Source organism: Grammomys surdaster, unplaced genomic scaffold (assembly GCF_004785775.1).
Source record: "Grammomys surdaster isolate TR1022 unplaced genomic scaffold, NIH_TR_1.0 125861, whole genome shotgun sequence".
NCBI classification, from domain to species: Eukaryota; Metazoa; Chordata; class Mammalia; order Rodentia; family Muridae; genus Grammomys; species Grammomys surdaster.
The window spans coordinates 1340980-1364702 of NW_021620687.1; the positions used below are offsets into that span (position 1 = coordinate 1340980).

A 23723-nucleotide genomic window follows, 5' to 3' on the forward strand; every position below is an offset into this window, starting at 1 on the left:
TAATACTGTACTCACTGTGTACTCTGTCCCCAGTTTCTCCCAATGGTGACATTTTATTAACCACAGCCCAACATAAACCCAGGACAGGGACAGTAGAGTAACAGAGTGTGCTCGGATTTCTTCAGACTTACATACACTCACTGGTACATGTGTACAGCTACAGGTCACTGTGATCTTATCACACTGGAAAACTCCTATAACCAGTGCCTTGATCAGAATGCAGAACTCGCCATCACCACAAAGATTCCTTTGTAATTACATCTGCATTTCTCATCCCCTCCCCTCCTCTGTGCCGACAACTGCTAATGTCTTCTATCATTTCCAAAGTGAACCCACAGAAGTTGTAAACTGTAGAAATCAGTTCTTTTCATTCCGCTACTGTCATTGGGCTCTCTCTGCATATGCCAATGTCCCTATTTATTGCTAAGTAGTTTTCCATTGCGTAGATATACCATGGTTTATTTAACCATTCATGAACTAAAGGACACTGAATTGTTTCTAGTGCTTGGCCAGTTAGTTTTGTTGGTTTTGTTAGTTTTGTGGTGCTAACAATAACAATGCAGGCCCTAACTCTGAGCCACAACCCTAGCCTGCCCTAAACATCTGTGCACAGCTGTTCCCCATAACTGTCTTCCGTGTTCCGAATTACATGCTCAGGAGCACAGTGGTTGAATCTTATGGTAGGTACATGTTTAGTTTTATTTACTGGTAGGCTACTTTCTGGAATGCACCACCATCAACCATGGTCACTGGATGAGGTATCCAGTTCCTGAGAGTCCATTAAGAGACCGTTCTTCTAAGGGTATGCAACAAGGCTTCAGAGAGGCACCATTTGCATTTCTGGAATGGCTAACAATGTCAAACCCATGTTTCTCTGTTTTCATATGAAGAATAATGAAAGAGTAGGTATCTTTATATGGATGTGTTTTAAGTGAATTCCTACAGATGGATTCTTCAGAGAGGAACTGCTCAATAGGGGCTGAAAACAGGTGAAATAAGGCCTTATTAACCCAACCATCAGCATACGAATGCTCTGATTTTAGAGCATGGAAGGCCCTCCATATTCTCTTACACATGCTCAGTCATCTTTAGATGCTTAAGTACCTGTACATGTGAGGTCAGTACAGAGTTGCTGCCCTGTTTTGTTTAGAGGGTAATGATAATGGAAAAAGCCTGTGTTCAAAACAGATGCAAACTTTAAAAACAATTTCAGTTGGTTGAACCCATGGGTTCTGCCAGCTAAATCCCAAACCCTCAGTGTCTCCTCCAAGCAGCCCAAACCAAAGTCTTTGCAACAACATCGAGACACTGACAAAGACATAAATAAAAACGAGGCTTTCGAAAGCCTTATCAGAGCAGAAAATGAGCCTACTGAGATAGATTCTCTAAGGACGCCCCAGACTCAAGCACGTGTTAGTGAGATCTCCTGGGAAGCTGTGACTGCAGGGATGGATTGACTGGTTAGAGCTGCGGGACCGTAGAGAGATTGGATTGTTGCAGGCCCTACTGTATCTAGGGATAATTCTAGCCCTCTTGAACATTCTTTGCTTACCTCTGGGTTGGAACTAATACCTTATGACTAATAGATAAAAGAAACAACAGACAAAGGAATAAAAACCACCTTCTGGAATTAATTAACTTAAAAGACCACAAGTTTCCACCAACCCAAAAGCTAAGAACGCTATCAGATACCATTTGGGCCTCTGGAAAACCCTCTCCCAGCTCACTAACCCTCTCCCAGCTCACTGCTGTCAACTCAATGGCGTCTCCACCTATGAATTTTAAACCTGCCTTGATTTGTTACTTTCCTGTTCTGTAAAACTCTAAAACCTCATTAAAGTGCTTGCACTCTGGAACACGAAATGTGGGGCAACCTAGATCTATGGTCCTGGGTCGTGGTCACTCCAGAATCAACTGTTATTCCCTTAGAAATGACAGCTGTAGTTTTGTATTGACAGACATTTCCATCACAGATGGTAGGAAGCAGGAAAACTCATTCACCTTTATGGGCGACGTGGCACAGATCCTCCTGCATCTTGGAGAACTCTGATGAGGCTTCGGAACCATCTGAGTAAGACTTCTCTTCTCCAAAGTCCAGTGTTGACAAGTTAGGATTGGAGGAGTGAAGTCTCACAGGGCCAGAAAAAGGTTTAGGGACCTAAAGTGACAACACAGGGAGAGATTTTTATTCAGACCAGAGCATCCATGACTGGAACTGATTAAGGGGGCATCTTAGAAGTGTATCTTCCCACTGAGGAATAACTTAAAAGAAAAATAAATTAAAACTGAGGAGATGCTCTCCGTAGCCACTGGCATCCTATAAAAATGGTCAAGAAATCACATGCTGTCTCAGACATAGTGGAAACTTCACAGTCTCAGGTTGAAAATGACCAAGAATGTCACCACGTAACTAGGTTGTCAGAGCAAATCAGTTCCCACTTTCTTCACTTGCACCCGGAGCTTCTAGAAAATGAATCTGCTATTCACATTTGTGCACACGGCATTCTTCACTTGGAGAGCATCTAGGTTCAGCTGCTAGGGCTGACGAGAGGGTCTGTAAAAGCTCCAGATCCAGTTTGGTTCTAATCACGTTTCCATTATAAGGTCTTGTCCATGGCTTGGCCATGCCTGGGAAAGATGGCTCCTGGCACCGCAAATGAGGGCTCTGCTGGAGTTGGGGGACTGGGAGTTTGAAGAAAAATGGTCAAGGGGCCTGTGGGATAGAGGCTCAGGCCCGTGAACTCTAAGAGAATACCTTAGAGGTCCACGAGGAGGGATTAGAAGAACAAAGGTAGGTCTGAGTACTGGGCCACAGCCACCACATAAGACACACATTAGAGCAGGGAGCATCACAGACAAGCTAGATGTTAAAGGTGGAAAAGACCCCAAACTCTCACAAGCGTGGAAGTCCCCAACATCAAGAAACTCTCCCCTGCCCAAGTATCTACACAGACTTATCCCTGCAACCAGAGGGTCTGTCATTGGAATCATCTCTCAACGCAAGGTACAGAGATCAACTCCACTACCTTCACTTTTCTGTCCTACTTGAGGCAGAGGCTCCTGCACGCAGCGTGCAGAGAGGCGCCACGAGGAAAGCAAGCCTGTGTCGAATCCAAGGTTACCTGCAGCGTTCCTTTAGCATCTTTGCCAATAGCTCTGGACCGCCACCTCCTGTGTGGTCGTTTTTCCTTTTTGGGACTTTCAAAAGCTCCACCCTTTGTTTCAAAACAGGAGAGAGAGAAAGCACAGACAGTAAGGTCCACCAAAACTACAGCGACAGACACACAGGGCAGTGACCACAGCCATCCCCTTGAGTTTGGCTAAAGCAACTGGACAGAGGACATCCCATTGTTAGTCAAATGTGGGGAACAAGAGAACCAGAAGACGGAAGGTGAACAGAAGAACAGGCAGGCTAACCTGGATAGCGTTGATGGCTGGCGCCGAGTAAGTCCGATGCAGGACGTCCATGCTTTCTAAGAGCTGGCTCATTTCCAGCAGATAGGCATGGCAGTGTGCCAGGTCTGTGGGAGGAAGGGCAGATGCTCACAATCGTCCAGTAGCATCAGGGAGCACCAGGCTCTGTAGTCCATATTTGATTACCCCCTTTTATGTTCTTTCCCCCCCACGGGAAAGGCCATAGATCCTAGCGGTTTATCATATGGACTGGGCTGCCTCGACTGAAAGCCACTTGTGAACTGTGACACAAGTTCTCTGGGCCTTGGTTTTCTCATATGGGGAATGGAGATAGTTCCATACGGAGCTACAGTGCTGAGAGCTAAACTGATATATCCGGGGTGCTCAGAGGAATGTGGCCTACAGCAGGAGCTCAGAACACCCCAGCACCGGTACCCCTAACCCAGCAGCAATAGGCTCTAAGTTGTACCGGGATCCAGGATCCTGCCTCAGGATGGTGACCCACTGCAGATGGGCCTCAGATGATAGAAGAGCAGGTTAGACCAGAACCTAATCACTAACTGGAGAAACAGCCCACCCCACAGCTGGCTGTGCACTGGCTGCAGATGGAGATTCCACTGAGTAATGGAAGACCCACGTGATCAACACAGCAGCTCCCAGTCCGCAGATGTACAGAATCACCCCTGTACCCACGGGTCTTAGGCTCTATCCCTAGTTTCTGATTCATGCATCTGGGTTGAGCCTGGGAATCTGCATTTTTGATAAACCCAGGCCAGCCTGCTGATGCTGGTCCAGGTCCAATGTTCTAAAGACCATTGTGCCAGTTGTAGTCAGTGGAGCTAGTAAGTGACATTATGACAGGGCTAGAGACTGGAAACCCACTGGAAACTATATCTCATGTAACACAGGGAAGGCTGCCACCTGACAACTTTTTCCAATAGTGCCCCTAATTCAAGGACATACTTTAGAAACAACTGTGTGTGTATATATGTGTGTCTGTCTCTGTGTATGTCTATGTGTTCGTGTGTGTCTGTCAAGCCTGTGTGTGTCTGTCTGTGTGTCTGTGTATGTTTCTCTCTCTCTCTCTGTGTAACCCAAAGGGCACCTCTGGTCTTCATCAGGAACTATATCCACTATGTTTTTCAAGAAAAGGTCTCTCACTGGCCAGAATCTTACCAAGTTGTCTAAGCATGCCTAACCCCAGGGGTTCACCTATCTCCAGCTCCCCAGGGTTTGGATTCTAAGTGCACACTACCACAACTGGCTTTGCTTGTGTGTTCTGGGTACCACCCCCAGGCTCAACATTATAAATCAAGCTGTCCAGCTGGCAACTTCTTTTTAACTCAAAAAATTTTTAATTCAAAACATTTAAATTCCATATGCTCCAGGCCTCACCTTAGACAGTTAAGCCTGAACTCTCTCTCCCACTGGAAACCTCTGTCTGGTTCTTCAGATGAGTTTAGCTAATTAGGGTTGAGAACACTGAATTGCCTTGTGCAGGAGTGATCAATCCTGCCTCCTTGTCAGACTCACTCAAGGAGTGTTGGGACCTGGGTCACCAGGGCAGCACCCGAGACTAATTTAAATAGAATGTTTGGGAGAGAGGCATAGGCACAGGCACCTCCACAATTTAAAGGGTCCAGATGGCTCAGCAGTTAGGTTAAGAGTATATACTACCCTTCCAAAGGACCTGACTTCACCCGTACTGAGCAGCCTCAGGGGCTCAGATGCCCTCTCTGGCCTTTGTGGGTACCTACACTCACGTCCCCCCACCCCCAACACACACCACACATAAATACAATTGAAAACAACATAAAAATCTTGATTCTAGTGTAAAGCCACAGTGTAGAATGCTTACACTGGGCTGTCTACCTGGCCACTTACTCCCTTAGGGACAGTGATTCTTCATCTTGAGTGGGCAGCAGAGTCATTTTGTTTTGTTTTGTTTTGTTTTGTTTTGTTTTGTTTTGTTTGCATGTTAGAGATCATGAGCTAATAGTCCCCACCTATGGAGATATGATTTATGGCTCTGGGAGGAATTCATGCATCCATGCCGGGACTAGCCTAGGACGTCTGTCTGCATGCAGGTGAAGACACTAAGCCCTGTGGGGAGAGCGCACGAACTGATGATGACGTGACCTTCATTAGCAGAGCAAGGGACTGAACGAGGAAGAGCGACGGCAGAGACTCAAATGTATGTGAAGGTAACGCCGACCACATGACCGCTACACCACGGCCTAAAGAGGTGCAAGAGTCAGACTGCTACCTTTTGAGCATTTTTCCATGTCCTCTGAAGACTGGAGCCAGAATGGAACTCGAGTGTCACCACCACAAGAAAATGACAAATTGCCTCCAGCTGGAAATGAATTCTGCTTTGATAGACTGCTACGCTGTTCACGGATGACAAGAGCAGGTTAGAAATCAAAACAGAGCCCGGCAAGGGCAGCTTCTAAGGGAAAGGATAACGGTGGGCTGGTCCTTAAAGGATACAATGAGAAGAAGCTTCTCGAAAAACACCCCACAGGAGACCTGGATACCTCTGGCCACTACCCCAGCTAAGCACATCATGCTACACGGCCCTCAGCAGTTGCCCTTACTTTCTTCTATGAAATGATGACCCCACAGTAAAGAGACTTTGAGAAACAGTCCGCAGTCCTGTGCAGCTGTACATACACATGCCTAGCTGCATTCACCAGCCAGGTAGAAAAAACCCTGTCAATGTGGCTAAGAGAAAGTCTAAGCCTTCAGGAATCTGAGATGGGTCCTTACCTGAGCTCCCTGCCTTAATCCGTGCTCATTGTATCCTGGATCTGATACTGGTCAAGAGACTAACCACCCTCAACCTACCACCTCAACCTACCCTGCTCCACTGATAAACTTTCCCTCAGACTCACTCCTGGAGTGTCCCTCTCTGTTATTTCAGATTCATTATTGGCAATGCAACAATTACCTTCCTACTGGAAACAGACTCGAACACTCCTGGGGCAGAATCTGTGACAGTGGACCCTGAGAAAAAGTGATTGACATCCCGGGGAAACATGGCGATCTCATTCTGCCGGTACATTCTGTGGTGACGGAGCTTGGACACCCACTCATCAAAGACCTCTTCTGACTTCACCTGCAGGGGGTTAAATTGAGAGGTGTAGAAGAGAACCATTGGCTAAAAAAGGGATCAGTTATTTATCAAAATGACCACACATTTGACCTACTCTTTTTGAGCTAGTATGCACAAAAAAATAAGAAATAGCATTTACTGTCTTGGTTTCATTTATGTGGTCTCGAAGAACACCTGAGGAAGAGGCATAGTCGCAAAATACATACTCATGTCTCATTTGAGATGTTCTAACCACCACACAACTTGTAAGAATGCAAACAGGACTAGTTTTTATTAAACAACAAATAAACTAAAACTCGTGTTTATCTCTTAAAATATTTCCAAGTTCTCTTGCCCGAGACTTGTCCACTCCCTGATGAATGTATCAGTTCTGTTCTTCATTTAAATGCTTATAGTTCAGACTTTAGGGACCAGTCTGAACTGAACTGAAGTAGGCATTTCCTGAAATACTGGCCTGTGTTCGTCTACTCTGTGAAGGATGTGTGACCGGAAGAAGCCGCTAACACATGTGCCGGTTAACTGAAAACCATTTTGCCACTTTCAGAAAAAGGAAAAACATCTCTGACAAAGCATTGCAGAGTACTCTTATTGTTATTTTTTAATGATTTATCTAGTTTATGTATATGAGTGCTCTATCCGCATATACACCCGAATGCCAGAAGAGGGCAACAGATCTCATTATGGTTGGTGGTGAACTACCATGTGGTTGCTGGGAACTGAACTCTGGACCTCTGTCACAGCAGCCAGAGCTCTTAAGAGCTGACTCATCTCTGCAGCTCTCCTACTGTTGTCATTACTATACAAATATTTATCCATTCCCTTCAGAGATGAGGAAATATAAATATCCACTTTCTGGGAAGAATGTTTTTAGTTGACAATTTTTGTTTATTTATTTGAGATAGTATATTGCTATGTAACCCAGCAATATGCCTTTCACCATGTGGTGTAGTGTACTACTCTCACTATATAGCACTTTCTGTGTAACACAGACTAGCCTCAGACTTGCTATGTAGCCCAGGCTGGACTTGAACTTTTGAAAAGCCTTCTGTATTAACTACCTGAATGCTGGGATTATGGGCATAGCACCATGCTTGCTAGAACTAGTAATTTTTCTCAAGAAATAGTTCAAATGCTCATAAAACTGTTAAAAGAAATGAAGCAATCACTTCTATACTACAGACATCTTTAAGCCAATATATTGTGTATAAAACATTATTTCAAATGAAAAGTGAGATGCTTATAGATTAAGATATGGACTCAAAGCTGTAACTAAAAGTAATCTCCAAATATACCAGGCAGGCCAATGGCTGCCAGGCCAGTGCTGTGACCATCCTGCCTAAGGCTGCAGCTGGGAAGGAGCGTGTGGAGACAGACAGAGGCAGTGGTGCTCACAGAATCAGGACTTTATGTTGTTTAGAGGTACCTGGAGGTTGAGGCTCCTCCTTAACACAAGTCTGAAGGAAGCCACAACACAGACACACACCTATTTGTCTCTTCTGCATTGTGAGCACCTAAACGGATTTCATTCCCCAGATGTGGTTAAAAGGAATTTTATAAGGATCTTGTGTCATCCTTGCACTGATCTGCTCCCCAAAGCCCTGAAAAGGCAGTGCCCAAGGTGTTCATTTTGACTCGTTTTTGATTGGATAAACAAGAAGAGAGATGAGGTACTTTATTAAGTACCTATCACAGTTCTGTCATAGGCCCTACAGTAATTCCAGGATTTTGGCTGGGCGGTTTCTTAACTCTCTTCTGCCCAGACTTCTTGGATATAAAATGAGAGAAAGAATCAAGCCAGGTGTGGTGGTGCATGTCTGTAACCTCAGCGTTCAAGGTTTGTGAGTTCAAGGCTAGCCTGGGCTATAAATCAGACCTTGTGATGATGGTAAGGGGGAGTGAGGTGGGAGGAAGGGGAGGGGGGAAAGGGGGTAGGGAGACCTCAGCAAACACCAGTCACTTACACTCCAAGTCAGAATTGATCCTCAGGAATGAACGAGCAGAGTTTACAGTGATTCACAAGAGAATCATTGCTCTGTCTCACAGTATCAAGTCCGATGCATCTTAAGACATTCTAAGTCTTTAAAAAGTAGAAGTGAATGGTAGCTTCATTTTTCTAACTAGAATTATAAACAGGCAGGGTGTCATTATTTCCTGACCATGTGAAACACGGAAGGAAGATCCATGGGACCAACAGGTAAAGTGTCAACTCTCCCAGCAGAGATTAACCACTGAGGGAGGAGCAGAGGGGTAAGGTGTATACACACACACACACACACACACACACACACACACACACACACAGAGTGTATCAGGCAAGAAACTCCAACAGCTTCACACAGACACATAAATACACACATCCTCTCACACACACACACACACATAAAATTATAAATATATATAGTTTATTATACTCATTAAATTATAAATTATAAATATAAAATTATAACATTAATCATTAATTACTATATAAATAATTCGTGGCTTTCCCCTCCTTTACTTTGCCAGTTATTTCACTGAGGAGATTTTCTTTGCCAGTAAACACTTGGAAATACTTGAGGACAGTGTGGGTTGTTTCCACTAGACACACCCCTGGTGTCCAGTGGGTAAATGCTGTAACTGTGACACCTGAGACATTCCCACAGCAAAGCATTATTGGCTCATGGTGTCGGGAGAACTTCTTTACACACTGAACTAACCCAGGGTTCAGGATTAGGTTAGGGGACAGATATGAGACACACATGCTAGGTGAGGACAGGGACAGGTGACATCCTTTGTTATCCCGGCCCTCAGTCCCGTTCCCTAAACATCAAGCAAGCTGACTAAGCAATTCTCAACTTACCTCCAACACTCAGGCACTGCCTGACCATTACAAACAATAATTAAACTTATAAACTTACTGAACCCCAAGGAATTATGACAAACTGTAAACACACACTCTTTCATATTTTTACAGGGGGTGGGGGTGGGGTAAGGTAAAAACAAGGCAGAGTTTTTCAAGAATTAAATGACTGGTCAAAGTTTAATGACCAGAAGCAGTCACATAAGAGCTGACATTGCCCTGGGCCTCATGCTTGATGTTTCCATGATGTCACCCACCTTCAGGAGAAAGGCAGTAGGTAGGAAGATTTGAGACTTAAAATTTGCCAATTCCCACTTGAGGAAAAGTTGACATTTCAGCACAATATGAGGATTCTAACAAAGTCTTTATAAAATTGGCCAAAGTCCCAAGTCAGGGCTTCACATAGTAAATACTATCCTTTGGAGAACATGGTTTGTTTGTTGTTTTTTTTTTTCCCCCCCGGACAGGGTTTCTCTGTATAGTCCTGGTTGTCCTGGAACTCACTCTGTAGACCAGGCTGGCCTCGAACTCAGAAATCTGCTTGCCTCTGCCTCCCAAGTGCCAGGATTAGAGGCGTGCACCACCACTGCCTGGCTGGATCTAGGACAAATGATTCTACACTAAAGACACACAGCCTGGGGGAGGAGCACATGAAGGTGCTTTTGTCATTGATTGCTGTCACTGGGGAGGAGTGGCAACATTTGGGAATGGTGACAAGGACATTGAAGGATGTTAACTCTTCAAGCAGTGAGAGAGAGAGAGAGAGAGAGAGAGAGAGAGAGTCCTACACAGCCAAGAAAAAGCCTGGCCCCTAACATCAATAGTATCCCTTAGGGGCACTTTGGTGATAAAAACAGCCAACACGTTGAATGGATGTTCCAAAATCATCACCAGCATGTGATGGTCAGTCAATCTCAGTAGAAAGGCCAATGCACAACCAAGCTGCAGGGAGTGCTGCCTGTAGCCCTGGAGACTCCGGAAGCTGAGGCTGGAGACTGCTGTAGCCTAGGAGTTTGAATCCAGAGTGGGCAAGATAGCAAGACTCTGCCTCAGACAACTTCCCAACCAACGAAAGCCCTGGTGGTAGCTGCATGGTGGGAGCTGGGCTCTGGCTGAAGCCTCCTCACCTTCAGGTGGTAGATGTGTTCCTCGGTGTCTAGGTCTATACACTTAGATGACTTCTTCACAGACATCACGGAGAGCCCCACGTCAATGCAGCCATGCAGCTTCTCTCTCTCAATCTACAGAAGCACAGGGAGAGCTGCTTGAGAGTCAAGGTGTTTAACTTCCCCGCAATCTCCTCCCACTTCATTTTGTATATCCTCCAATGCTAAATCTGGACACTATGATTCATGGGGCCCTCCATGCAAGGAGGACCCAGTTAGGAGTTGCACACGGACTGCATTCCCACTCGCCTTATTTCACAGATGAAGAAGCTGGAGGACAGAAGACTAAGTAGGAATTTTCATAGCCGGGATGCAAGCATAGGAGTGGAAACGCCATGAGCTGACTTCAAGGCAATGCAAGCAAGAGCCATTGCCTTCCCCTGACACAGTGCCTGTTCAACCATAAGTGACTTAAAGGGAAGAACAGAGACAAACTAGAAAAAACTCCAACAGCCAAGACAGAGGAAAGATAGGCCCACTGGTCACTCAGAACCCTCTAGGCCAACCTCCTAGGGTTAACTCAAGAGGAAGTCCATGATAGCCATGGCTTTCTCCACCAAGCCCCTCAGTCACCATGTAAGTGGGAAGGACACTTGCCACATGCTCTGTTTCTGTAATTAGCTAGAGTCAGAGCAGACCTATGGAACACAGTAAGGTGTCTTGCCCCTTCTCCTGGTTGTGAATGGATCCCACCCAGATCTAAAGCTAAGACAGCAGGGGTCAGGGTGAGTGGAGAGGGGCCTCTGTGCCACTTGGAAAAACCATTACCCACAGAGCACTGCAGCTCTGGGCTGACCTCAAGCACCCTGCACACTTCTTCAATATCATGCTGGGCTAAGAAGAAGACTTACGTCAGTTTGGCTCTTGGCATATTTCAAGATTCCCTTTTCCAGGCAGAAGAATCTCTGTGGGAAAGCAAACAGAGCTTAGCAAGACATACATGCTAACGTCTCTCCTCTGGTCTCCAAATTCAGATAGAATATGAGTTCTTGAATTTAATACCAAGTGGGGTAGAGTGTGAGCCCACCAAGGAGAAGCCACCATTGACGTCTTACCTTGTGCCAGCCTTTCAAGGGCCACTTCCTCTTTTTCAGCAGAAATCCTTTTTGCACAGGTGGCTCCTGGGTGTAAGTCATCTCGCCCCTCAGTCCTTCCACCACTTCCCAGCTGTCCTGTTCCAATGGAAGAAACAGGCCAAATGTCATACCTTTAGAAGATAGTAACACCAAGCAGCAAGCTACCGAGAAATGACCCAAGACAGTCTGGATACATTTGATAAGAAGAAATAAAATTTAATTTTCACCCATTTCTTGGACTTTATAGATTCAAAGCTGCAGTTTAGTGGCATCAAATTGGATTTTTTTGAAGCTTTCTTTTTTAAAGGACCATCTCTCTCTCTCTTTTTAGTCTTTGAACCTTGATAGCACGGTTGAAGGGAAAGATCTGACTATAAATTCTATTTTTTGTTCACTTTGATGTCATCTCACGGTTACTGTTCAGTCAGCGGAACTCAGTCTAACGTTAACCAAATGTCACATATGTCAGCAAGAAGCTGTGTCTGTCTGTGCACCGTGCATGGTAGGCTAAGGAGGCTAAGGAATGGCTGAAAAGCAGGCCAGAGAGACGACGCAACAGTCAAAGGTACCTGTGGCTCTGCCAGAGGACCTGAGTTCCAATCCCAGCACCACATCAGGTGCTAACAACTGCCTGAGTTCTAGCCCTAGAGGATCTCACCCCTGACCCTTCTGGCCTCCATGGGCACTACACACCTGTGACATACACACCATACACACACAGAGACACAGACATAAAAAATATTTAAATCTTTGAAATGGAAGTATCTGCAAAAATGGAATTGAATGCAAGCCAGGGAACCTTTCAAGCTGACTGGAAACAATAGTTCTATGGATAACCATCTTCAAACTCTAGGGGCTGAAGTAGCAGAAATGCAGACACATCGGAAAGAGTTTTGTCTGAAGTATTTTCACCCCTTTCTCCCAGGAATTGTTAATCCCCCCATTTCTTATCCAAGAGACTTGTCTTTTTAAGACATGCTACAATCCCAGGACTTGAGAGTCTGAGGCTGCCTATGTCACACAGCAAGAAATAAAAACAAAAACAAGAAATCAAGCAACATGAACAACAACAAATTCCTTGTATTTCTGGCCTGGGTTCTTTTCTGTTTTGAAGGAGCGCAAATGGCTGCTTTAATTAATTCCCCTATCATTGGCTATTGAGGTTATTCCAACTGAATGAAAACAAATTTCAAAAGTAATCAAAAGAAAAGCAATAAAAATTCTGAAACTTTCTTTTAAAATACTTAAATCATTGCTAGATGATGACGATGATTGATTGGTTGGTTGGGACATAATACACATGGAAGGAACACACTGAAATACAACTTGAATCTGGATACACCCACTAGATATAATGTATTTCCCACAATCGGTAATAGTTTTTCATACATATGATTCTGGAGAAGATCTCTTGTAGACACTATGGCTTTGAGTCAAAGCTCCAATCCCTGGACAGATGGTCCAGCCAGAGGCCAATGGCGGTAAATCTGGATCAGCCTCAGAGCAGAGGGCAGGGAGAGGTCCTGCAGGGTTCTTTTCCATGCATCCCAAAGACCAGCACGTCCTCTCTAGCAACAGGAGCCTTTCCTACATTAGCCACTGAGTTCTTTGATAACCTGACTTTTATCTGAGTCTTTTTCACTGTGAATGGTGATAAGGACACATCCTAGTTCTAAAAAAATAACCACTGTCAGTATCACAGAATCTGGAGCTGGGAAAGGGATTTCTTCAATGGTTAAAAAGGGGGGATGGAGTTGGTATTCAGTGTTTAACTTAGAGAACCTTTTTGGCAAGGTAGCAGCACTGAATGAGATTTTGTTATCATAGCCACCACCAGCTGTCCAGCTACTCAGTTACGCCCAGACAATAACTGGGAAAATGTCTATTTAGTGATAAGCAGCACACTGCCTGTAAGACACCAAATGATCCTGAAAGCATTTGTTCGGCTTGGAAAAGCCACTGCTAGAATTGTGTCTTACCTGTTTCAATGCTGTGAGTCTCTAAGGCTGTGCAATAACACCCCTCCTCCAGAGGAAAGTATTATTCCTCCAGCCCCATACTCCATCCCTCCAGTGTTAACCCTTTCTTCCTTGCTCATGGTAATGTGATGAGGCTTGTCCCTAATGGGCAGGAGCCTCGAGAGTATCTCCCAGTTCCTCCTGTCTTGTGAACAGCAGGCTCCTGATAACAACTCCAGTCGTGGAACATGCTACAGGCTCATGCTCCTGGAAGGCTACACCTTCGAAATGTGCCCAGTGTCCTTGGGCCAAATGACTGCTTTCAGATTACATACAACAGAGCCGTGTTTGTGACAGACCGTTACGTGTGGTATCATCACATGAAAATCCAAGGGAAGCTGGAAAGCACTCAGTGGCTCAGCCTTTGGAATTGGCCTCAGACGCCCAGGCAGAAGGCAAAGTGCAGACTGCTAACTCCAGAAGAGCCAGGCACATCTGCTCAGCCCCTCTCTTGTGCTCAGTGCAAATGTCAGGAGGGATGAGCCGTTACTCCATGCTTCCCAAAATGGGGGAACTGTAGATACGGTCTCACCTATGGCTGAATGGGAAAGAAGAATAGAATTCCAAAAGTGGGCTTTACTGACTCAGGTTAGAAAGGAGGTGCCCCCAGAATTCTGGAGATAGGGTTTACTCCTCCAAGCTAGCCAGGAAAGGGCAGGCAGGGGTTATAGTAGGTTCACTCTCCCTTTAGGAAACAATCAAGGAAGGGCTTGCACTTTTTTTTTTCCTGCTAAATGTCATCTGTTTTGTAGGTTTTGTCTTCTTCCTAGGTTAAGAACTTGAAAGTGTTGGCAGGCAGAAAAAACAGATTTACCTCATGAAAGTAAGGACAGGCTCTTCTTGGCTGAGAGAAAAGGCTCAAATGCCTTTCATAGGCCCTGTATCCATTCAAATACTTGCTTCTTCCCAAGTCACCACTGAGCTAGCAGGTGACAGCTAGGAAGCAGCCTCTATCTCTGAGGTTCACAGTGGCCCAAAGCTGTTCCCTCTGAGGCTGGGGAATCTGGGGCACTGTTGATTGACAGTTCTGGGAAGAAGTCTTTTGCATCTCGGCTTCAAGTGAAAGCACATGAGACAGTAAGAAACTTCCTGACTCCTCAGCCTTGCACAGTGACAAGGGTGTCCCACATCCAGAAAGATTGTACAAGCATTATGAGACATCTTTGTAAATAAGGACCTGCTTGACGTCAGTTGACCAGAAAGGGCCGGGGTATAGCTCAGCTCAGTCGTAAGTCTGCTCTGCAGGAGTCAACTCAGTGGTAAAGTAGCCACTGTGCATTACCAGCAAATATACCATTTAATTAACTCATAAGCTACTGATTTCTCATTTGAGCCCCAGGGCATTGGTGTTTTCTTTCCAAACTACCACAGAGATCTTCTTCAACTTGTGTACGACTCCAGCCGCTAAGAAGATTCTCCAAGTGGTATTTGTTGGAGTCTCCAGTCAAGAAAATAGGTTAAACTCTCGAATCAAGTAAACGATACTCGGTAGTTAGTTGGCTTTACAAGAAGGGGTTAAGTTGTAGTCACAGTTCATAACATGCCACCTGAGTCACAGACATACTAAACACAGCGGTGTTTGAAACACAAGAAAGAATATTGTAACACCACCACAAAAGGGCTGGAGGGCACATTCTAGTTCCACACAATCAGAAGCCTTTTGTCAGTTCACTGACCTAAAATAGTTCATAGTAGATTTTAATAAACGCACCGAAAGAGTCAGAGGAACTGTTACCGTGGCTAACGTCATAGTTGACACGTACTTTATTATCAGGCTTAGCCTTTCTTAGCCTTAAAGAACATGTTTATTAGGATCATTTTATTTTATTTTTTAATATAAAGTAAGGAAGAGAATTAGGTAAATTTCCTGCTGTGGTAAAGCTGCCAACTGCTACTGCCACCCCATGGCACAGCCTGGGAGGCTTTAATTATTCTGCATTCATCGTAAAGTGTTATGTTTCCCATCTTTAGATGTGTTAATTCCAATGATAAACAAGGAATTAAATTCTAAGTGGTAAGGGGACATTGGGTGTCAATCCTGGAGCTGCCCCACCTCTAGAGACAACTTGAAGAAGAGGCTCAAAAGCCCTGGGCCTGCTCAGAGCTCCTAGCTCTATGGCTCAGAGCTCCTCTGGTCACAGGCTTATCAAGTGTGTAAGAAATCAGCCCGTGCATTTCCCTGATGCTAACCCTTTGCCCATCTGCCCCTTCCTGCCTGAACTCCTGCCTAACCTCCTTCTCTGGTGAAATTCTACATCTCCTCAAACCTTTTCTTTGAAGAAAGCCCCTCCCTTCTCTCAAGAGAAGTAGTAATGAAAACCCAGCTTATACTGCCTGTTTGTCCAGCTGAAATGTGGGTTCCTGGCCTTAGTAGTCTTGTTCATTATCACCTGTGTCCTTAGTAAATACCAGCTGGGCAAACCTGAGAGCAGGACGAGTCTATGGAATGGGCCCTGAGTGCCCACTACGTGTGGGATTCAAGTGCACTGCTTTTCAGAGCAGAAGAAAAACCATCAGATGCAGGCTGGGGAGACGGTTTAGTGGATGACGGTCATTACTATGAAGCCTAAAAACTTGACTTCAAGCCCTGGAAGAAGAGCCATGACAGGAGAGAACAGACTCCAAGAAGTTGTCCTCAGATCTCCACACATGTGTCAGGACAATGGATATGTCCACATGTGTGTGCCTAAACATACCTGTGTATACACACAGAGAAACACAGAAACTCACAAACACAGACCAATGTAATAAAAATAAATCTGAAAGGCCAGTGTTCCAGGCTAAAGGAACCATGGGGGAGTGGCACCTGATGCCCTCCACACACCGTGCTGATTTGAAGATAGGGCAGGCCCCTGAATGAAGTGAATACCCGAGACACACTATAGGACAGATTTGGACCACCACAGAGATCAAGGTTCTGCAATGTCGAACTCTGCTTACTGAGCCTAATACTGAGTCTAATATGCAGGGTGAATGTCTCATTCTGCATGGATCAGGCTGAAAGGTCATCAAGACCATGAGACGGGGAGAGAAAGGTGGCTGCAGTTTCTCAAGACTTCTGCTAAAGCTCAAACGAGGCCGATCCGGCCGTCATCTGGCATTGAGTTCAGTCTATTTTACAGAAAAAGTGCCAAAGATAGAAAGCTGCTTTGTGATTAGAAAGGCGGCTAGGCATTGATTCATGCTCTTGAGTGGGCCAAGTTCATTTCCATAGTGCTGAATGCACGGATTGCAGGCGCTGCTTCCTTCCTTCCAGCACAGCTGTGTGCACACTGCACCGCTCCCAGGCCCCTTGCACATGCCCAGTTCTCAGCTCCCCTGGCTGTGATATCAGAGATAGATATAGTTGAAACGTCCACTCTTTCCTGCAGCTGAGAAGTATGGAAAGGGATCTGTGATCACTGAAGAGTATGCTGTTCTAATTAGTCTGTTATCAGTTTACCAGGTTTTTAAAACCCAGAGGGCAACATCCAGCATTAAATCACGTGGCTGCTAATTACACTCATCATCAATGAGTTTAAGGCATTTTGATCTTGTAAAGCCTATCACGAAAGGCTGAAGATCAGTAACACTACCTTTCATGATTTTTCTATGGGCACCTGAAAGTACCTGTCCACAGAACAACCACTCTAATGTCAGACCAACTGTGTACTTAGACTGCAATCACTGAGAGCTGGAATTATCTTTCGTTAAGTGTCTTTCTCTCAGTTAAGGTTTTACAAGGACCTATAGGCAAAGAGCAACAGAAAGAAAGAAAAAGAAAAATAGTAAGAGGCAGATTGGTGTGTGAAGGTCAAGTGCAACGGAAATCATTGGGAGATCCTGAGAGCATGCATCTCAGTTCATGGATGGGGGAGGGGAGATCCTGTGGACACATATCCCAATTCACGGCCAGGGAGGGGCTGAACGTTAGTCACTGGCTGGACCACTTACAGAAGACCAGGGTGTCTTTAAGAGCTCCAAAGGACGTAGACTCCAAGGAGAAAACCAGGGGTGATGAGTAGAGCCCCAAGCCCTCAGAGTCCAACTCTGCAGGAGACCACCTAACAATCAATCAACAGGGACACAGCTGCTCTGGGAAAGAGTACTCCTTAGCCCTGGAAGTGCTCCATCAGAGGGAGTACTCCATCAAAGGCTAATGGAGTCTGGCCTAGGAGTACAGAGGGGATGCTACGTTTGAGAGAGGTCAGAATAAATGAACTCTAAGACCTCCTCTAAATCTTGTCAGAAACCCATGCCCTGGGAAGCACGACCTTCATATCACCTCAGGCACAAATCTGACTCAGGATAGAAGATTCTAGAAAAGAATGAGCATGGGTGAGCCCACGTTGGTTCAGAAGGCTGTCTGTGGATCCTCGGTCACCACCTGCCAACAGGCACTGGGCTTTCTCTCCCATCACAGAAGTGTAGAGAGCTGGGAGAGAAATACCCAGAGGATACAGGCCAGGAAAGTCTCCCAGGCTTATTACCTGACCAGTTACAGAACACAGGCACCTTACAGACAAATGGAAGACTTCTAGGCACCCAGTCCCTTCGGAAAACGTGGGAGGAAGTGCTGAAGATGACAGCAGGGGACAGGGGGAGGACACCAAAAGAGCTGTCAGCTGTCCCACCACTCTGCCTGAGACCACCTTTGGTTTCCAAAGAAGAGACACATGCTTATTACAACTGTACTGACCACAGGCAGTTTTATAATTAGAATATCATTTTTAAAAACCTAAGCATACATGCAACGACTGCCTCCAACCAGCGGCTGACTCACTTAGCACTGTGGCTATAATTACTTTAGCACTTTTTAGGCTCCTCAGATATATTTGGAGGTTATTGATATTGCTAAATATTCCTCGAGTAGTATAAAGGCTTAACAGCTATGAAAACATCCCTTACACGTTTCCTCGTTCCCCACAAATGTTGTTCTGTAAACAGGCCTTGGAGAAGGTATAGCTACTGCTAATGATGGAGACACCCATGAGCCCCTCTGTCCAATAGCAGGCCACCATGGACGTGGTGGGTGTCCACAGCTCTTATGATGGTGGGCCTGACAGTAATAAAGGGAGTGAAGTGTCCTGTGTCCCCCTCATCATGAGGAGGGAACCATCACCGAAGTCCTAAGTAGCTTGCCCAAGACTTAACTGCTAAGCAACAGATCACATCTGTAGGTTCTACAGCTCACACAAAGAACCTTGCAGCTGGACACCTTCGCTGGACAGGAATATCCACAAGTGCAGAAGGACCCAGTGGAATCCCTTCAGAAACACCCAGTTCCCTGCCCCTGCCCCACCACATACCCAGACAGACATTGGTTTCCCCACTCAGGGACACTGAACCTATTCTGGGCTTCTTTTATTTGTATCATTGGTAATCAATAGCTTTCCCCCAGAGTCATGAAATGTTTGTTTCGAAATTAAGATTTGAAGGAGGATATGACGGTCACCTGTTGAGTTCTTTTGCCTAAGAATCTAAGTGAAATCAATTACCTTGGGGTCACAACCTTGAGAGGCTTTTGGAGACCAGGACTCAAACCTTTTGCACCTTTTCTCCATCTCCTTTCTCAAAATGACATTTCTAAGGTGGCAGACAGCCTGCCAGACGGGAGACTGGGCTAACTCACAAGGTGGGATGGAAACTCCCCTGCAGAGCCCATGTGAACGGGGTGGGGGCCAAGGTATGACATGTTTGTTCCTTCTAATCTTGTAACATCCTTTTTGATTTATCCTTATTACCTTTTGATTTTAAAAATAAAATTCTTTGGCGTAATACAGTAACCCGTGGTATCTGAGCACTGGAAAGATAAAGAGAAAAGCAGACTATGTACTCAGAGAAAACACAGTGGCACTCAGTGACAGTGCTTGGTATCTCTCAAGAGACCCACGTCCATGCTAGACGCCCATGGTGTTCTCTATTCTCCACCTCAGGGTGCTCAAGAGAGCTAATGGAAGTTTGTAATCAAAATAGAAGCACCTTCTGGGAAATGCTGCGTACGTGACTTAGAATCACAGGTATGGGTCACAGGCATTTAAAATGGCAAACCCTTTCATACACAAAGGCCTTACACTTAGTGCCCCCACTAGAAATGCCAAGGCATACCACCAAGCAATGACACTCTGGAGGTTAGCACACATGAGAAATGCAAAGGCACCACAGATTGAAAATTTGTCAGTGCCAGATGAGGACTTCACACGCTGTAGCAGGGGCTCAGACAGGCACCGTCCCCAAGGTGTCATGCCTTTGGTCTAAGGGCTTGAGCTGGGACTCTTAAGCAGAGAGAATTAATTTTCTGAGGCTGCCGTGGCAAATGGCCACAAACTTAGTGGCTTAAAGTTTCAACCAATAAATCTCTCTCTGGTTTTGATTTTGAGATGAGGTCTTGCTATATATAGCCGGGACTGCCCTCAAATGTAGGCTCCTCCTCTCCCAGCCTCCTGTGTGCTAGGATTACAGCCTATTCTACCACCACCCAGCTCTGAAGTTTAAAATTCTTCAACAGTGCTGGGAGCCAGAAATCCCAAACCTGGTGTAGGCAGAGCCAGGCTCCCTCTGGAGGTTGGAGGGGAGACTGGTTTGGGCTATCCTGGTCTCTGGAAGCTGCAGCTTCCCAGCTTTCCCTCAGCTTGTTGCTAGAGACCACGCGTGCTTTTGTTGTCACATCATACGCCCCCCGCCCCCCCGAGTTTCTCCTGGACAGACTTCTTGCTGATTAATTTAGGGCCCTTCAGACAACTAAGGATGTCCTGCCCTTTTCAAGGTCCTCAAATTAGCCATATCTACTAAGGCCTCCCTTTCCAGTGTGCATTCCCAGGTTGTGAGGGTGAACGTGTGCACCTCTCTTTTAGGGGACCAGTATTCAACCAAACAATACAATGTAAAGGAGGGAATGAGGCTGGAGATGTGCCCGGACATCTGACTCAGCTACCCCTCCCGGTATAGAGGGGAATATGGCTAGACTCAGTGCCAAGGCCAGCATCCAGAGGCAGATCAGATCACTCTGCGTGTCCTCTGGAAGGCAGACAATGCTCACTACTCTACTACCAATTTCTAGATGTCTTCTGTTTGGCTTTGTCCTACATCCCACCCTGTCACTTCTAGGCCATTAGAATTTTTTTACTTTTATTACTGTGTGTCTATGTGTGTGCAATGTGTGTATGAACATATGTGTGCCACACTGTGCATCGGGGAGGTCCGAGGACAACTTTCAGGAGTTTGAAGCAAGGTCTCTCTCATTCTACTGAACGTTCTATTCTACACTTGTTAGCGTTCGAGCTTCTGGGGGATTCTCTCATCTCTGCCCCCATTTCCTGGTAGGAGTACAGGGATTATCGATGCTTACCATCACACCCAGGTTGTTTGTTTGTTTGTTTGAGTGGGTTCCTGGGATTCAGCTCAGGCTGTCAGCCCTGTGTGGCAAACGCTTTTAGTGGCCGCGCCATGTTGGCTGTCACTAGCATTTTGCCGTCACCAAATTACTGAAGTAGATTTTCTCTTCCTTGAGAGAGAGCTGAAGAGTTGGCTCAACTGAAGGTTGCCGCTCAAGCACCTCAGGAGTAGTGATCCAGGCACTGCATGGCTTGGAAGATGTACTTTCCCGGTTCTGGTTCTTCCTATGACCTGCACTGTACCTACTGCCAATTGTACAGAAATATATTTATTTTCTTAAGGCAGCTCAAGAAGCGTTTTTCTTTCTTATCAAGACAGTGATTCTAAAACAGAGAAAGCTATCTTTGCTGCTTTTTACTTCATTTGTAATTCCATGTGTGAGTGTTGGCTTGTACGTCTGTCTGCACCATGCATGTTTGAATCCAGAAAAGGCTCTGGACTCACTGGAGCTGGAGTTAGAGTTGGTTGCGAGCTATCATGTTGGTGCTGGCAACTAAGCCCAGATCCTCTGCACGAACATGCTATTCCCTGACCCACGGAGTAGTCTAATCGCTCTTCCTTGTTGCCTTTTATTCCAGAACTACAGATCAGACCAGACAGATTGGGAACTTGAAAGTGATTAGGGTTCAGTTTCCCCTGCTCTTTTGATCAGGTATGGAATAATGGCCTGGCCTCTGTAGACACAAAGAGGAACAACCACCTGTCTCTGTAGACACATAGAGGAACAACTGCCTGTCTCTGTAGACACAGGGAGGAACAACCACCTTTGTTCTTGTCACTTTCACTAACGCTTTAACCTCTTCCCGTATCAAATGCCTGCTTCTCTGCAAGCCTCAGTGGGAAAGTATACTGTGAATTGATTCTTTATTCTGTCACCCTTTCTACATCCAGAACATAACATCACAACGCAGCAATGGCCAAAGGCTGGTGGGAAAACGAAGATGTAAACGGCCCAGAAATAAGTGAAAACAGAGGTAGATAGCTGAGTCTTTCCCTCTGCTGGGATGACCTGAAAGCAACAGCTCTCAGCAAACTGGGGCCCACACACTACTCCACTCACCCATCCTGATCTGCCTCACACTCCCAGAGGTTCTGCTTACAGAGGTCTTTCTAAGCAATCATTTATACAGGCCATGTGGACCTTGAATTGACTTCTGAAGGCACCTCTAGCATCTCAAGACAGTGCTTTCCAATTAGATGGTCCCTTGCTCCCCTGACTCTGAACACAGCAGTCAATATCTGAAACATCCATATTTCCTTTCCACAGCAAGACAAATGATCTGGACTTTATTAGTCATTTTGGGATTCGAGAGGACAGTGTGAAGAGATACCAGAAGCAGTAAAGATGCTCCCAGGTGGTCCTGACCTGTGTACCCCTTGCTGCCTCTTCCTCCCATTGTGGCCTAGATGTATGCCACGCCCCTATTCTGCCACTGCCCCACAGCTCCAAGGATGAGGCAGAGAAGCAGTCACCTGTGGGTAACTTAACGATCCCTGGTACTTCCACACTTACAGAAGAAGGGTGGTCTGTCTGTCGGGCACCTCCACAGCAGTCCTGTGGAATCTGGAAATTTGCACAACTGGATGAGGAACTAAGGCACACAGAGGGTGCCTTGGACAGGTTTGTCCAAGACTAGACGGCTTATGCACAGTCCAAGATTTAAACTCAGGCCCGCTGGCTCCAGAGCGAATGCTTGCTGTCCTTAATATTCTATGACGATTTACTATTTTTATATTGTTTGACCCCTTGAAACATTTGTCATTGTGAGGTGTGGGGAGGTAGGCTCTTTAAGAAGTGACAAAGTTGAGGCAGGAGTTAACCCTCCCTAGACCATAACATGGAAAAGGCCCAGGGTAAACCCATAAGCTGGCCCTATCAATGTGAGAACAATGAAAGGATATTGCAATTAAGAATATTTCAGTTATCAGCCAGCAACACCTGTAACGTCAGTGTGTAACAATGCCAGCCAGGCCAGTAGATGAGTCAAGGTCTGCAGCTAACAAGGCATGGGTCAAAGATGGACAGAAGGGGGCTTTGCTGTGAGACCACCACCATAACTGGGTAAACAGCACATGAGCAGTGCATGGCCATCCCCCTGGCTGCCCCAGGGGAGCCTGCATAAAGTGTTATATGTTCCCCATAGCCCCGCCCATGATAGACCCTCAGTCAGTCTCAATAAAAATGACCTCAGTCTTTGTCTGTTTTCTGCTTAATTCTTATAAAACATTTAGGCAAGCCCAGTGGTTTTTCACTCTCTTGGGACCCTTCCCACTCTCAGGAGTCTCTCTCCATTTTCTTCCATTTCTCACTTTTCCTTAATGAAGCTCTCACTTTGATTACAGTCACATGGTACAGCTCATGTCTTTGATCGCAATCAACATGAAACACTGAACTTGGAGCTACTGGCTCAAGCTGACCCCCTGGTGGCCACTGACTGCCCAGTACCTAAGTCCTTGAGTCATGCAGGTCAGGGCCCAGGAAGTCCCCATTGCTCTCGAAGATCAGCACCAAAGATACTAAAAGGGGATGGCTGCCTTCCTTTCTGGAGTGACCTCTCCACTAATCACCTATAGCAGGTTGTTGGAAAGGTTGGTCCAGGCACTCCTAGTGCTTTGTCGCTTCCACTTTCTGTCACTTCCACTTTCTGTCATGAGTTAAAGCAGCATAGGGTGACTCATGCCAGGGTTCAGCTCGCTCTGGACTCCCCCAACTCCAGAGAC

At 45.8% G+C, this 23723-nt stretch overlaps 1 protein-coding gene across 6 annotated transcripts in view; it reads right to left on the reverse strand.

The window, feature by feature from the left end:
- Nucleotides 1-23723, reverse strand: part of Osbpl3 (oxysterol binding protein like 3) — a 170822-nt gene that overhangs the window by 47214 nt on the left and 99885 nt on the right. For 4 of the 6 annotated variants that reach the window (XM_028790061.1, XM_028790057.1, XM_028790058.1 and 1 more), the window contains 8 exons: nt 11590-11706; nt 11386-11439; nt 10496-10609; nt 6365-6532; nt 5681-5804; nt 3418-3521; nt 3123-3215; nt 2002-2158 (listed from right to left, as the gene is read on the reverse strand). In XM_028790061.1, coding sequence (XP_028645894.1) covers nt 2002-2158; nt 3123-3215; nt 3418-3521; nt 5681-5804; nt 6365-6532; nt 10496-10609; nt 11386-11439; nt 11590-11706 — 931 coding nt within the window. The remainder of the gene's footprint in view (nt 1-2001; nt 2159-3122; nt 3216-3417; nt 3522-5680; nt 5805-6364; nt 6533-10495; nt 10610-11385; nt 11440-11589; nt 11707-23723) is intronic. The other 2 variants (XM_028790062.1, XM_028790060.1) reach the window with 1 other exon arrangement.